The sequence below is a fragment of the Lissotriton helveticus genome, chromosome 11, assembly GCF_964261635.1.
Source record: "Lissotriton helveticus chromosome 11, aLisHel1.1, whole genome shotgun sequence".
Lineage (NCBI taxonomy): Eukaryota > Metazoa > Chordata > Amphibia > Caudata > Salamandridae > Lissotriton > Lissotriton helveticus.
This window is the reverse complement of record NC_136072.1, coordinates 661,113,839-661,130,872: the sequence shown is the minus strand read 5'-3', so window position 1 is coordinate 661,130,872 and position 17,034 is coordinate 661,113,839. Positions and strand designations below refer to the sequence as shown.

General features: G+C 42.7%; 1 protein-coding gene across 3 annotated transcripts in view; it reads left to right on the top strand.

The window, feature by feature from the left end:
* Positions 1-17,034, top strand: part of LOC144791743 (zinc metalloproteinase-disintegrin-like lachestatin-1) — a 4,387,327-nt gene that overhangs the window by 2,169,217 nt on the left and 2,201,076 nt on the right. For all 3 annotated transcript variants that reach the window (XM_078666511.1, XM_078666510.1, XM_078666512.1), the window contains one exon: positions 16,816-16,900. In XM_078666511.1, the coding sequence (XP_078522637.1) occupies positions 16,816-16,900 (85 nt within the window). The remainder of the gene's footprint in view (positions 1-16,815; positions 16,901-17,034) is intronic.

Sequence of the window (17,034 nt, the reverse complement as noted above, 5' to 3'; positions counted from 1 at the left end):
GTACAATGGGGGTATGGCTCGTACACCCCATGATCGCAGGGGTATGGTGCATACCCCTGCGATCATGGGGGGTACGCACCGTACCCGGGTAGGCCGTTCCGTACCTGTTTCAGCGCGAACTCTGCTTTTATGGCTGTTTTCAGCTCCCGTAGAAAAAGGGTCGTACGGTGCATACCCGACACGTATCGTACTTGCTGGGTCGTAAAAACCAGCCGCGAACCGTACAGATGTCGCGTACAGCGGGTACCGAGGGAGAATCGTACGGAGATTAGAGTCGTACTGTGTCTTGTACGACTCATACGGAGTACGGCTCCTGGTACGAATCATACTTCGTCATACGTACGTGGGACGTTGCAGGGTACGATTTGTACGGGAAAAGCGCTCCGAACGGCTATTCGGAGTGGTTTTTCCCGAATCGGAATCGACCCCAGAGTAGATTAAAACATATGTAGTTACTCATAAAGATACTATTGAGACAGTCATTCACTCACTAACACACCCATGCACACACTCATCCACCCATACAGTCCTGCACACATGCTGTCTTCAAAACACATACAAACAGTGAGTCACTCATTCATGCATCTATGCCCTAAGTAATACTCCCCCACCGAACCATACAGACACTCATACTGATACTCAAAAAGACAACTAATAACTTACAGACACTCATGTAGCTACTCACCAACCAGATATTTACATATTTAAACATTAGTTGCTAATACATGTAGTCAGTAAGATACACTTAATAAGTCAGTTATGCAATCATTTTTACAAAAAAACATCCATTTAGACATTTATTTACACATTTATTTTTCCAACAAAAAATATTTCTTTTTCATTAATACACACATTCACTGGATGATGTCATCAGTGATATCATTTGAGATATCATCAGTGATGTCATGAGTGATGTCACTGACCATGTCATGAGTGATGTAATATGTGACGTAACCATCAGTCCATTGCGGGCACGCGAGTTATAGTTAGCTGAACTAACTATAACGTGGGAATTTCAATGGTTTTGTATGAGTGAAATGTCCAACTAACTATAACATGTGTGAAACCTATGTTTTTTTCAGTGAATTTTCAAGATTTTTAAAATGCTAATTCCTAACTATACTGTGTGTGAAACCTACGGTTTTTTCAGTGAATATATATATATATATGTATATATATATATATATATATTTTTTTTTTTTTGTCAACTTGACAAAGCCCCACGGCGAAACGCGTCGTTGCTGTTTAGCTCCGCCACTAATAAATTGGTTTTGGAACTACCTCCTGCGAGTGCTTCTTTCCTTTTGGATGTGCGATCCTTGGATGTGTGAAGCTGACATTGTGTAACGGGTACACCCCCGTTTGGCGTGCACCCGCCCACGAGTGCAACCGGCTGGTGTTTTGAAGCTTTGGAGATATATATATATATATATATATATATATATATATATATATATATATATATATATATGTATATATATATATATATATATATATATTCACTGAAAAAACCATAGGTTTGACACCAGTTATAGTTAGCTGGAAATTTTACTGATATAAAACCAATGAAATTCCACGTTATAGTTAGTTGGACTCACTATAACTTGCGCGTGTAATGCACTGCTGATGACGTCACATATTACATCACTCATGACATCACTGATGACACCATCCAGTGAATGTGTGTCTTTCAGAAAAATAAATATGTGTTATATATGTATATATTATTGAATATCTTAGTGAATACATATATTACTGAGTAATGCTTAAATATTTAAATATATGTATTAGTGTTTCACTTTGTGTATAAGTGGCTGCATGGGTTGATGAGAAGGTACATGTGTATGTATATAGGTTATTAGATGTTTTTCTTAGTATCAGTATGAGTGTTTGCATGGTTTGGTGGGGGTATTACTTACTACATAGATGCAAGAATGACTGAGTCTCTGTTTGTATGTGTTTTGAAGACAGCATATGTGCAGGACTGTATGGGTGGATTCGTGTGCATATGTGTGTGTTAGTGAGTGAATGACTGTCTTATTAGTGTCTTTATCAGTAACTACATATGTTTTAATGTAGTATATGTGAATATTGATGTATATAAGTGACTATATGTGAGAGTGAGGGATTGTAAAAGTTCCTGTTTAAATTAGTATGTGTTTCTAGAAGTGATTTTTTAAGAGAGTAAGTATGTGTAAGTTTCCTTAGAAGTAAAGTGGTAGTGTGTGTATATTTGTTTATGCAAATAAATGTATGTTCAATAGTTTATTTGCATGTGTGAGTATTTGTGTGAATAACTTTTGGATGACTGTCGGTGTGTAACAGGATGTGTAGGTGTATCACTACATATGATTAGTGAATATATGTATGAGTGACTATATAGAACTGTTGGTGAATTAGTGCATGTGTATATACATGGTGGAATTATTGAATTGGTTGTTGTAACTGGTATGGGTATCTCCATTTTTTTTAACATTTTAGTTTCTATTTTTGAATATGCGTTTCAAGGGTTAGATTACAGTGAAAGGAGGTCTGTCACTGTGTCACAAGGATGGTGTCATCAGTGATGTCATGAGTGATGTAATATGTGACGTCATCAGCAGTGCATTACACGCGCAAGTTATAGTGAGTCCAACTAACTATAACGTGGAATTTCATTGGTTTTATATCAGTAAAATTTCCAGCTAACTATAACTGGTGTCAAACCTATGGTTTTTTCAGTGAATTTCATAGGTTTTGTAAATGCTACTTCCTAACTATAAAGTGTGTAAAACCTATGGTTTTTTCAGTGAATTTCATAGGTTTTTAAAATGCGAATTCAGAAATATCTCGTGTATACAACCTATACTTTTGTCAATAAAGTTCTGGCAATATTTTTTTCGGAAACAAGCCGTTTTCTTCACTGTTCAAGTGGCATAGAGACTCCTTGTAAAGCGATACAGAATTAGAAAGTCTGTACCTTTCCTTTTTTTCAACGCATTAAAATTTGTCTGTAAATAAAAATAGCCTTTCTAAACTTTCGTGCAGGACCCGGTGTGCGCACTCTCGGCAACAGTTCTCCAGTGACTGTATGTTTCTGTAAAGTTAAAATATGTCTTACATATTGAAGAATGAGTGGATGTATAAGTGTCTGGATGAAGGATTTAGTAGGTGCGTGACTGACTGTATGAGTGAGTGATTAAATGTGTCTCACTGAGTGCATGGGTTAGTGACTAAACTGTCTTAATTTGTGCATCATTATGTCTGTTGTTCTGTAAACTACTGCATGTGTTGATCAGTAGCTATATGAGTAACTATATGGGTTATTGATTGATTGCTCAAGTATTTGTATGGGAGACTGAGTGTGTGTGTGGCTGGCTGGGAGGTGTGTGACTCTGTACAGATCAATGTGTACTTGTATCAATGATTGTATAAGAGAGTAAGTATGTGTTAGTATATGTTTGAAAATTTAAGGTGCTCTATGTTTAACTGTATAGATTAGAAAATGGAGGTGTGATTGATTCTTTGCATGACTGACTAGGTGTGTGAGTAACTCCATGGATGAGTGGCAGAGTGTAAGTGTCTGTATAGGTGTATGAGTGCATATGATAGTGTTGTAAAGATGAGTGATTGTATGTATGAATGATTGTATGGGTGAATGAGTGAATGTGTGTGTAGACGTAGGAATCAGTGAGTGCGTATGTGGTAACTAGTATTGGTGTGTCAATGGTTTAAAAAAGTATACTCTGTATTTAACACTGGTTGTAACAGAGGTTATATTAAAATGTGAGGAGATGCATTGTATTGTCACATGAATGATATCATCAGTGATGTGGTCATTGATGTCAAATGAGATGTCATCAGTGATGTCATCAGTGATGTCATTTGAGATGTCATTAGTGATGTCACTGACCATGTCATGAATGATGTAATATGTGACATCATCAGCAGTGGATTGCGGGTGCGCGATATATAGTTAGTGCAACTAACTATATATGGAATTTCAATGGTTTTGTGTGAGTAAAATAAGGTTTTGTAAATGCTAATTCCTAACTATATATGGTCTATAACCTATGGTTTTTCCAGTGAATTTCAATGGTTTTTTAATAGCAAATATCAAAAGCTTTAAAATGTCAAGTACGTGGTAGGTAAAAACATTTTCGTGTTTATGCACGCTGATGTGCTTTGAACGCTGCCCCCCCCCTCTTTTCTTTTAGGAGTATACTCTCTTTGCAGATAGTGAAGGGTAGGTAACGCAGGCCTTTGCCCCCGTTGTAATCCGTCGTGCCTGCTTCCCTCTCCATTTGATTGATTGTTATCCAAGCATTTCCTGTTTTGGAATTGGTTCTCTTTGGTTCATTCTCTATTTATAAACAAGCACAGAGTCGCAATACTCTGTTTAGTCTTTGCAGATACTGAAAAATCGTTAGAAAAAACAAAAGGAATTAAGCAAAATCAGTAGACCACTGATGGGATCTCTTTTTGACCTCGCTAAAATAGAAACATTAAGAACAACCCCTCATGAGAAATATGAAACTAGTGAGAGGAACCGAGCTCGACGCCATGATGACTGCAAGACAGCTCGGCTCCGCCGCCCACCCCGCCCAAAATAACGACAAACCCTATACAAATATTATAAATATATACAACACACCAGCAAAGTAACAGGGTAAAACGTTTTATTAAATAACTATTTACATGGCAGCCTGCTGCAACATCGATCCAAATGCATGCCGCCTCTCCCGGTATTTCTCCCCAACTACTCTGCGGCCTACGAAATGGAGAGGCCGAGGCTTTGACTAGGCGGGGCCTCCGGCCACAACCACAGCGCCAACGTTCGCTGGTGACGGAGGGGAGCCTTGCCGGTGAGACCACTGATCTGAAGAACTGCTGCCTGCGGTGCCCCCTGACCCGCTTGACAGAGACCCCCAAGAGGCGATGTGGTGGCGTGGACTCGGAGGGGACGCTTGACTCCTGCCCCCTCCCCAAGTCTTGATGCCCTGGTGTGGCCTGATATCGCCCCCAACATAAGCGGGCGGCTCCCGGGGTCAGGCGGAACTTTTAGCCTTTTGGTGACTCTTCCATTCTGGACCTTGTCCCACAATCCGTTTGACCTGAAGACATGTCCTGCGTTGCCCTGGTCCGACCATCACATATACCTGCACCAGGAGACGGCGTGGGGTGCACTGGAAGGGAGAGGCGGCGCGAACGAGCCTCCCCCACCTCCCCAGGTGGAGGTTTCTCAGCTGCACCCCAGCGTTTCACTCGGCCAGCTGAATTGCGCCCGCTCTTGCGGCACAGTACCTCGCTCGGCCAGCTGAGTTGCGCCTGCTCTTGCTATTACATCGTCTCACCCGCCATCCGGCTGAATTGCACCCACTCTTGCGGTACAGCGACAGGCGGCTGCCACGGAGCTCACGAAATGGCGGTCGGCTCCACAGACTTGGGCCTGGCCTGCAAGGATGGCTCTGGACAACCCTAGAACTCGGACGCTTGACTGCTAGGGCATGGGCCCCATTCCCAAAAGCGTCCCCTCAGCCTTGAAGATACTACAAGAGTCACCGGGCCCCCGACTCCCGCAGACTTCCGGTGGGGAGCGACTGCCATGATTGCTCGCGGAATGGCCACGACGTAGCCACGGGGTGCTCTCATGCTGACGCCAGCTTCAGTCTGAAACATCCAGAAACACTGTAGTATTGCGTTGTCGCGTAATGCGTCATATGACGCGCCGCGTTAGCGCATCCGGTGCGCGAAGCGCAGCTTCCCGGAAGCGATCTGGGGCGCGGCGCGAAGCGCGTAACGTAAGCATAACAGGTCATGTGACTTGTTAATAAAACTTTTCATTGGTTCATTTCACTTTTGGTTTCCTAATGATGTAAGGCTAGGTCATGTGACCTAACAGTAACACTTTTCATTGGTTTAGAACTAAACCACACCTCCTCAGGTGGTGGTTGAGCAAGAGGTGCCCCCCCTCCCCACCTTCATGTTGCCTGATTCGGCCAGCTCAATCGATCGAGCATGAGACTCTGTTGTGATCTGAAGAACCGCTGCCTGCGGTGCCTCACAGAACCGCTTAATGGAGGCCCCCGAGGGGCGGTGTGGTGGCGCGGACTGGGAGGGGGCGCTTATCTCCTACCCCGTCCCCAAGTCTCGCTTGGCCAGCTGAGTTCCGATCACTCTTGCGGCCTACGACATGGAGAGGCCGAGGCGTTGACTAGGCGGGACCTCCGGCCGCAACCACAGCGCCAACGATCGCTGCTGATGGAGGGGAGCCTTGCCGGTGAGAGCCACTGATCTGAAGAACCTCTGCCTGCGGTGCCCCCATGAGCTGCTAGACGGAGGCCCACGAAGGGGTGGTGTGGTGTGGTGGCGCGGACTGACAAGGGTCGCTTGGCTCCTGCGCCCTCCCCAAGTCTCGCTCGGCCAGCTGAGTTTCGCCCACTCTTGCGACCTACGACATGGAGAGGCCGGGGCGTTGACTAGGCGGAGCCTCCGGCCACAACCACAGCGCCAACGATCGCTGCTGACGGAGGGGAGCCTTGCCGGTGAGAGCCACTGATCTAAAGAACCGCTGCCTGCGATGCCTCCCTGAACAGCTTAACGGAGGCCCCCGAGGGACGGTGTGGTAGCGCGGACTGGGATGGGGCGCTTGGCTCCTGCGCCCTCCCCAAGTCTCGCTCGGCCAGCTGAGTTTCGCCCACTCTTGCGGCCTACGACATGGAGAGGCCGGGCGTTATGGATCAGTATGAGCAAATTGATCTCAGTCTTGTTGCCCTGGTGTGGCCTGAGATCGCCCCCGACATAAGCGGCCGGCTCCCGGGGTCCGGCGGAACTTTTAGCCTTTTGGTGACTCTTGTCTTCTGGACCTTGTCCCACAATCCGTTTGACCTGAAGACACGTCCTGCGGTGCCCTCACAATGCGGCCTGGTCCCTGAATGTGTGCAGGGGGAAGGTATTGATTGGATCAAGATGGCGGCTTCACACAAAGCTGACTCAAGTGTTGCTGCTGATGCTATGCAGACAAAAACTGGTTTTCAGTTTGTACATTCTTCAGGCTTTTTCTTCATAAATGTAACAATATGAGACTCACTAGGAGAACGGCAGTTTATCTTTCCTTTCAAAATGCTGCCAACAATATTTTCTGAATGGAAGACACCATCTGAGATCGCCCCCGACATAGGCGGCCGGCCCCCGGGGTCCGGCGGGACTTTTAGCCTTTTGGTGACTCTTGTCTTCTGGACCTTGTCCCACAATCCGTTTGACCTGAAGACACGTCCTGCGGGGCCCTCGCAATGCGGCCTGGTCCCTGAATGTGTGCAGGGGGACGGTATTGATTGGATCAAGATGGCGGCTTCACACAAAGCTGACTCAAGTGTTGCTGCTGATGCTATGCAGACAAAAACTGGCTTTCAGTTTGTACATTCTTCAGGCTTTTTCTTCATAAATGTAACAATGTGAGACTCACTAGGAGAACGGCCGTTTATCTTTCCTTTCAAAATGCTGCCAACAATATTTTCTGAATGGAAGACACCATCTGAGATCGCCCCCGACATAGGCGGCCGGCCCCCGGGGTCCGGCGGGACTTTTAGCCTTTTGGTGACTCTTGTCTTCTGGACCTTGTCCCACAATCCGTTTGACCTGAAGACACGTCCTGCGGTGCCCTCGCAATGCGGCCTGGTCCCTGAATGTGTGCAGGGGGACGGTATTAATTGGATCAAGATGGCGGCTTCACACAAAGTTGACTCAAGTGTTGCTGCTGATGCTATGCAGACAAAAACTGGTTTTCAGTTTGTACATTCTTCAGGCTTTTTCTTCATAAATGTAACAATATGAGACTCACTAGGAGAACGGCCGTTTATCTTTCCTTTCAAAATGCTGCCAACAATATTTTCTGAATGGAAGACACCATCTGAGATCGCCCCCGACATAGGCGGCCGGCTCCCGGGGTCCGGCGGGACTTTTAGCCTTTTGGTGACTCTTCTCTTCTGGACCTTGTCCCACAATCCGTTTGACCTGAAGACACGTCCTGCGGTGCCCTCGCAATGCGGCCTGGTCCCTGAATGTGTGCAGGGGGACGGTATTGATTGCATCAAGATGGCGGCTTCACACAAAGCTGACTCAAGTGTTGCTGCTGAAGCTATGCAGACAAAAACTGGTTTTCAGTTTGTACATTCTTCAGGCTTTTTCTTCATAAATGTAACAATGTGAGACTCACTAGGAGAACGGCCGTTTATCTTTCCTTTCAAAATGCTGCCAACAATATTTTCTGAATGGAAGACACCATCTTGTAGCATAAAGGGCTGCGTCAAGGGTGGTATTGCCCAGAATGTCTTGTTTTCTTGTGCTCGTAATGACGAAGCCAGAACTGCCGAAAGGGATTCTGGTCCTGCCGCTACTTATTGGACACATTGAACTATACTCTGGCCCTGCCTGACCTCGACCAAAATGGCGCCAGTATGGGAGCGAATTGCAACTCCTTATGAAGTTCTAGTTACTTAGCCTTGACGTTATGGGGGATGTATTCGGTCTTTATGCACATTGCGGGCGGGGAAGGGTACTGACTAGGAATACGGACAACCCTATTGATGTCGATTTTTCATTATTGATTATTGTATTAATAAAGTTTCGAAGTAATGTTACCCATGATACCCACCCATGGTATGCGTATTGACGATTTTATTGTAACTGATCCTGTTATACTTTCAATTAAAAAATCAACCTTCACTGATCCTGCAACCGTTTGTCACGTTTAGTTTTTTCAATTAAATGGCTCGCTTGTTACATACTCCTATACCCCTGGCTTTTGAAAGACACCATCTTGTAGAATAAAAGGCTGCGTCAAGGATGGTATTGCCCAGAATGTCTTGTTTTCTAGTGCTCGTAATAACGAAGCCAGAACTGCCTTGGTATATTCCAATATATGCCAAAGACAGAAATGGAATTAGTCCAATCAACATTGTGCACTAATTGAGAAAGCAAGGAGACATGTTAATAAATCTGTTTCTGCTTTCCTCAGAGATTATAGCATGGGTTCTATTTACCACAACAACTTGCGTTACCACATGCAAGACATCTATAGGACAGATGGTGTTCATTTCACGGATGAGGGAAACAGAATCTTCCTCTGCAACATCAGACTCTGCATCGGTACTTACTTATAAATGCAGAAAAAACTCAATTAACACAAGGGCTCTTTTCAGAGCCACCTTATATCAAAGCACTCAAACTTCTGATTTATCTCCATTTTCACACTCTTGTAAATAGGTGTGCACGCCCGGGTGCGTGCACCCCGCAACTTAAAAAAAAATATATATATATATTTTCGCGTTTAAGGGCCTTACTGCACATCCTGAGAGAACCTATGCAGCAAAACAATCTCTACCTTCTCCCCTTTCCATGTTCCAACGCTTTGAAATGACAATATATTTACTCGCAGTGACAAAATGGCGGTCAACACTTCCTGATTTCCTTCTAATCGAACGTTAACAGACGTCACGCAGCAAAATAAAATTCCGCTCGCGCGCAGCCGCTTGAGTGCGCGCACCCGTCCGCGCTTACAGATATATAATTGACTTTAACTTTAATTTTCTCATCAACTACTGAACGGATTTACACCATTCCAAAAAAATCGTAATCTGCGAGCCGGACTCTACAGTTTTGCCAAATTTCTTATAAATCCATTCAGCCGTTCGACCTGTAGCCGTGTCTAAACGTCCTATGGAAAATAACATGGAGAAAACACGTTTTGGGACCCCCCTTTTATCTCAGCCCCCACTTCACCAATCCCCCCCAAACTTTCAGGGAAGGAGCGCAGCGGACCGAGCCATCTTCTTTGAGAAATTCGCAAAGATTCATCCACCAGGGCCAAAGTTAATCCAAATAGAATGTTGAGGATTTCCTATGGAAACTAGGTCCTAACTATAACTACCTACTGGCTACCGCCAGTAGGTAATATATATATATATATATATATATATATATATATATATATATATATATATATATATATATATATATATATGTATATATATATATATATATATATATTTATTTATACCATTCCGAATTATTACTGCAATGCAGGAGAGAGTTATCTTCCTGATCTTGTTATTACTACCTTACATCTCCTTGAACCACACCCAGGACTCAAAGGACGCCTGTTAGAAGACGCAAGAAGAAAAGAAAATGATTAAGCACTCTGCTTTTCAATAGTCCTTTTAATTTCAAATGATGAAGAATCATTGATTATTATTTCCTCCATAACCCTGACATTCTGTCTCCTGAGAAATTCCAGATTCTTTCTCTCTCTCATACACAACTCAAGAAAATATGAATTACAGCAAACAAGTCACGTTATTTAGCAGCAACTTTTCAGTTGATTGTCATATAAAATCTCCATGGTAGAGCAAGCCATTGTTATGGACACAAATTAAATGTTTACGTAAAATAGTTTGCAACATGCTCGGTCTTCAAAGTAAACCAATTCTTCCAGAGACTGTAACAGCAAATCACTCACCGTTCCTACAGCAGCTAATTCAGCCAAATGAGGGCTGATTGCGTTTTCTGGCAGTCTCTGGGCTAGCCCAGTGGTTCTGGTCCCAAAACCTCACTCAAAGGGTGGAAAACCAAAAATGAGGTTTTAAGTCGATTAGAGGGGTTAAAATGATGCAGTAACTAGAACTGATGCATACCCCATACCAAGAGCAGATGAGATTTTTGATAAGCTTGGTGCAGCCAAATGTTTGAGTACCTTTGATTTAACATCAGAGTATAGGCAGATTTAACTAACACATGGAACAATTGAGAGATCAGACTTTTTAACCCCTGAAGGCCACTTTCAATTTAAAGTGATGCCTTTTGAATGGACAACTTGAGTGCGCATATCTGGATAATATTGTTGTATTTATTCCACCTGAGAGGGTCACCTGGTCCAACTAAGGGAATGTTTCACAGGAACTGCAGCAAGCAAGGTCAGTAAGTGCCAGATAGAGCAGCACTCTGTTGTTTACTTGTGACATCTTGTAGGTGGAGGCCAAGTTTAACCTCTCCAACCCAAAATCCAGACCATTCTGGAGTGGGATGCTCCCAAGACTCAGACCAAACCTTGGCTTTCCTCAGCTTGACTGAATGCTACAGGATGTTTGTGAAAGGGTATGGTACTATTGTGGCCCCACTGACTGAATTCACCTACAATAAGCAGCCTGAGAAGGTCATCTGGAACACCGGGTGCCAAAAGGCCTTTGGCCGGCACTCTGATAGAGGCTATTTGCTCAGCACCTGTTCTGAATGCACCAGACTATGGAAATTAGTTTATTGTACAAGCATGTGCTTCTAAACATGGGATTGGGACAGTGTCACAAACAAATGATGAGGGTCAGGATCAACTAGTTGCCTATATCAGCAGGTGACTCCTCCCTAGAGTATAGCGTAGGAGTGTCATGGAGATGTAAGTCATTGCTGTGGTTCGGTCCCTGAAGAAACTGAGACCAGACTTGTTTGGGACTTATTTCAAGGTTCACACCAACCATATTCCTCTCAGATGACTGATGTAGATGAGATTAGAAAACCCCAAATTGTTGAGGTGGTCTTTTCCCTACAGGGTCTAGACTTTTTAGTGGAACACAGACATAGGACTGGCCTTGCCAATACAGATGATTTTTCCAGGTTTTTCCACTTAGATGATGAGAACTCCCAGGATATAGGTTAGTTGTTCATCACCTTTCATCTGGGGTAGGGGGATCATGTAAGAAAGTGCCCTTTTTGTATGTTTATTCCCCCTATACCCAAAGACAAGTACAGACTCCCTCAAATTAGTGACACAAGTTTCTGCAGCCTGCAGGTAAAAATATACTCCGGGAACAAAAGAATCACTGTCGATTGAGCCCTCCAAACCATTGCCCAAAAGTAGATGTTTCTGTGGATTGTGGTAAATGTAGTCATGACCTCCAGCACATTTCAAATGCCTACCAATTTCTCATTGACCTCCATACCTTCATGCTGGCCTTATCGCTGCAAAGAGTTATTGTTGGCCAGTCTGGCTACCATTACCTTCACTCGATGGTACAACATGAAGGAACTCGGCAGCACCTTCAACAGCCCGAAAATATGATGTTACAATGCAAACAATTACAACGCATGCTTTTACAATGCAGTTTTCACATCGCAACAACCATCATATCGTATGATTTTACAACTCACGCCAGTAAAGCGCATTTTTTAAAAGTACCATTACAACACAATCCATTTCAACGCATACAATTACAATGCATACCTTTATAATGCATAATGCTTTTAGGGCAACAGTACAGTAAGTGTTGGATAGTGTAAGGGTAAAAATTACTATTCCATCTACCTTAGAACCCAGACCCACCCTAAAACAAAAACCTCTCCAATACTTACCCTATAATGAGTTGTAATGGCATGCATTGTAATGGTATACATTGTAATCGAATGCATTGTAGTGAAATGCATTGTACTGGCATGCAATGTAAAGACATTTGCGTTGCAACAGTTGTGTTGTAAAAGCAGTGTGATGTAATGACTGCGTTGTGATGGATGTTTCCCCAACTGACCACCTCAGTGACACCATTATTGGCTTTTTTGCATCTGTTTCCTTACCAGCACTGTCTAAGTGGTAAAGCCGGCTCCCCTGTGACTCCAGCTTCAGCAACAGGGACAGCCAGATCAACTCTGCACCCAGGCCCTACAAGCCAGATAAAATTCAACTGACTGTTGTGGCCCTATCCTGAGACCCGCATCACCTTACCCCTGTGGGTTCCACGCAACTCGACCTGCAAGTGACCGATTGTCACCAGTGCTTTTTACCATTTACCGTGATGTTAAAGTTTTGCAGTATTGCTTTACTCTGATTTATTTTCCTTCAGAAATCTACAACTCTGGTTATAGTTATCCGATTGTCTCTGTTTTGGTGTCTAAATTTATATTAAAATTTATGTTGTTTTTTAAATTGGCATTGGATTTCTTTCGAGTCATGTCGATTTCTTGTCGTATATGTTTGTACTCTGAAATGCTTAACAAATACTCCTCTAGTAAAGCCTGGCTGATCTGTGTCACACTACCAGGACTGAGCTATGGATTTATTGGTGGGAATCCAAAGGGCCTATTTTTGGGGCATTGTGAAAGTATTGCATAGTGAAGCCTAACCAGCCTTACTGCATAATACTCCACTTTCCTACAACTGCCTTCACTAGGATATATTTCAGAAGGCAGAATATTTGCCAGATCAATCCAATACATAAGCAGATTAATATTTGAGGAAAATATTCAACAGAAGCTACTGGAAATTAGACATCCTCATTTTTGACTACCTAAAAAGAATATTTGGATATTTTGGTATAGCTCTCTTCAGGTTCACAACTCAGCTAACCAGATTTTTCAGCTTGAGACTTGAACTGGAAACAGTTACTACAAATGCATTTCTTTAAGGCTGGTTGGGAGAAATTCAGTTTGATTTTAACCTGTTTGTAATGATATCCAGGTGTTTAGCTCAAATTTGTCGCCATTGACAAGGATGGTGGTTGTCACACAACTATGGAAAATTCAACCATGATACCCAATCCTGTTATTACTATTCCCAAATTTTCTGACTCAACTGCTCCTTTTCCCTCATATGCCCAGTAGACCTCAGAGGCAGCTTCACAACCTAGTGTTCCAAAGGAAATTGCAGTTGGTTTCTTGGAAACTTTCAGTTCATTCACACACATGCCTGGACTTTCAGAGGCAGCTTCAAGCTACATCAATGCTTCATGGGCCTGTGGCACACTCAAGGCATATAAATCAACTTGGCGATCTTGGTATAACTGGTGTCTAGAAAGTGATATTAATCCAGTTTCCGTGGAAATAATGGGTGATCTTAACTTTTTAAGCTTCTCTAGCACTGGGTCAAAAATCTTATAGGACTATTAATGGCTATAGATTGGCTATCTTTGAGGGTCATGAGAAGGTCGACATCAAACCCATAGGAGAGCAGTAGGTTGATGCCGGGAATAAAAGTTTGCGAATTCCCTCAAACTGAGATAATCATTTATGTGGGATTTCAAAAGTGTACTAAACTTGATTGAATCTTGGGTGGACAATGATGGTTTGATAATGAAATTTTTATCTGCCAAACATGTAATGTTACTATGTTCCATATAATTTAGGAGAGTTTCAGATATTAAAACTCTAAATGCTGATGGAAAGCAATTTACCAAAGATGGTAAACATGTTATTAATATTAGGCAAAATATTCTTCTGCTTTTATGTGTTTGCCATATTTTTTCTCAGATCCCAAGCTTTGTGTAGTGAGGTGTCTTAGGAAATATTTGGAAGTAAATAATGATCTATGAATGGAGTCTCCTCATTTATTGATAGCTTTGCCTATGCCCTCTGCTCCAATTTCTGCCACTTCTGTTTCAGTAAATGGGTTGAATATGTTATGTCTCTAGCTAGATGTGGAGACAGTTCAGTTTGGAGTTCATCCATTGAGGGGTGTGATGGCTTCTGAAGGGTTCTGGGCATGCCCCAGGTAAGATGGTATTCTTAAGCATTTGAACTAGGGCATCAACATTTAAAACATTCTACTGCAAATCAAGAGAACATGCCTCGACATCTGTTGTAAAATTGCTTTAAACAAATATAATAGGAAGCTCTGTCTTATAAAGACATTGCACATTCTCCTACACAATGGTGAAAGAGAGTCCTGATATTATTAAAGACAAAGAAGCGATTATTATCCCAATGCTTTTTTTTTCTACCCGCCCTAATTATATGTCTCTGTTTTGTAGTGCGATACCCAAATCGAATGCCAGGCTAAGAGTGCAAGATCATTGGTGGACCAGATACAACCCTATACGGATGACGTATGGACTCTTCAAATGGATATACAGTCATGGGAGGATATTAAAACAGAAAAAGAAGGTGCACTCTAAGAAAAGTCAATATCCGAAGTCGCTCTTTTTTGTATAAATTCTTCTTTATTTTAGATTTCGTTCAAACATCAAAGGCACAGCCAACGCGTTTCGTTCCACTCTTTGCCTTTTGGAACTTCGTCAGGGCAATAGAAAATAAGCTTGCGATTTCAAAGGCAGTACCCTTCAGACTGCCACATAGATCCACGTATTGCACTGTGTAGGCCGAAGGTGCGTTCTCATGTATCAGAATAAGGTTAATCGATCCGTGGCTCCTGGGAAGATCTTTGTCTTGTGCAGGTAATATAGGGAACCCGGTTGAAAAAGGTGTCAGCCTCCGTTCGTTTTAACAGCTGATTACGTTTTCCCAAGGTGATAACACCGACCGAATGCTTGAAAACAGGTTATGGGAAGACAATGTATAACGCACCGAACTCGTTTTCCACTAGGTGACCGCTCGTATTTGTGTTGCAAGCTTCAAGGTTCCCCGGATTCAAAGCAGCAACCAATTCCTTGTCTATCAATCAAAGCCTTTTAATGCAGCATACCGAACCTATAGTAGGGTGTCGTCTCTCAGACCTTCGGCGTGTGCGGCGTTCAGCTGTTAAAACACAGGAGCCACGACTTCGGATATTGACTTTTCTTAGAGTGCACCTTCTTTTTCTGTTTTAATATTCTTGTAAATTACGCATCCTATGGCAGCGGGTGTTAGAAGTGTTTGCACCACCATTAATTGTGAAACTAATGAATTGTTGTGCATGACCTGGTCTGCTGCTTTGGTCCTTCTGCTTAAGTCATGGGAGGATGTTCTTAGAATTTTTGGGGACTTATCTTATTGTTGACTTTTTTTTAGAATCATTCATGTTTTCCAAAGATTTGTCACATCAAGAAAAGAGAGGGAGCCTGCAGTCATTGATAAAACAAATTAAGTCCACCTAGTCTTCAAAAGTGACTATCCTTCCAGTAGTTGTTGTTCTAATCGGGGAAAACAATAAGTTGTCTTGAAATAACCCTGACCAACCAAAAGGTACCTTGGTGGCATGCTTTATCATCAGGTTCTTTTTGCTGCTGGACCGGACAAGCTATGACTCACAAAGACGTGGGAGCACTTTGTGAGGTGATTGCCATATACTATTGTGAGGGTGGAAGGGTCAAAACAATGGTGTGGGTTAAAAAATACCTGGCTATGAGGAACCTAAACTTTATTAATTCCTGTGGCAGGTATTGTTAAAAAAGGGGGGAAGGAAGTTACACTATACTAGGTGTTTTTCTCCCTGGGCTACATTTCCCAAGCCTTCCCCTAAGGCTTTTCTTCAGGACCAAACAAATTGATTCCTTTCACCACTCCTTGATAATCTATTTGGTCTACTTGATGAATATTAAGGTGAAACACACAAGTTGTCATGCAACATACAATACCTAGCCAGTATACTTCTTTTAAACGATATGTTTTGAGCCTACATAAGGCCCCATGAGCTTTTCACGGGAGGGGCGCTAGTAGACACACAGTCGTCAAAGCTGCACCCTCACTCTGCCTCACTCTGCCTACCTGTGCCTCCGAAGGTTTTTTCATATAAGATAGGAGGCTCAGTCCACAGTGAACCTAAACCTTTTTCTCCCCTTGCTTGTTTTTGCCTGCAGTCATTAGCCATTAAATGAAGGATGACCTATTGGTTCTTGGTTGTCATTTTCTGTTTGACAAACTGAAATACATTATAGGTTCTGTAGTTTTTTGTTAGAGGTATAATAATTGTCTCCTTTTCTTTAATAAAATCAGGACTGTCCTACACTGTTCGCTAGAAGAACCTGCAATTTTCTTAGATGACATAATGCAGTATTTTTCACTTATATTATTACCAACTTGTTTTGATAAGCTTGTAGAATTTTTATGTCATGTATGCCAATATAGGTTTTCTTTTTTCACCAGGAATGTTGAATTTACTGGACCAGCATTTGGAATAGCATTTGTGGGTGCAATGTGCAGCCCAGACTTGTCTGCTGTGGTTATTCAGGTAGGCTAATTCTTGAATTGTGTTCTTGGGAGTTTGATACTTTTGAACAAGGCTAAGACTGGAGGCAGAGTGTACAAATGTCCAGACAGATATGGTTTAGAAGTGGACAGAAAGGGGACAACGGACTAAAAAAG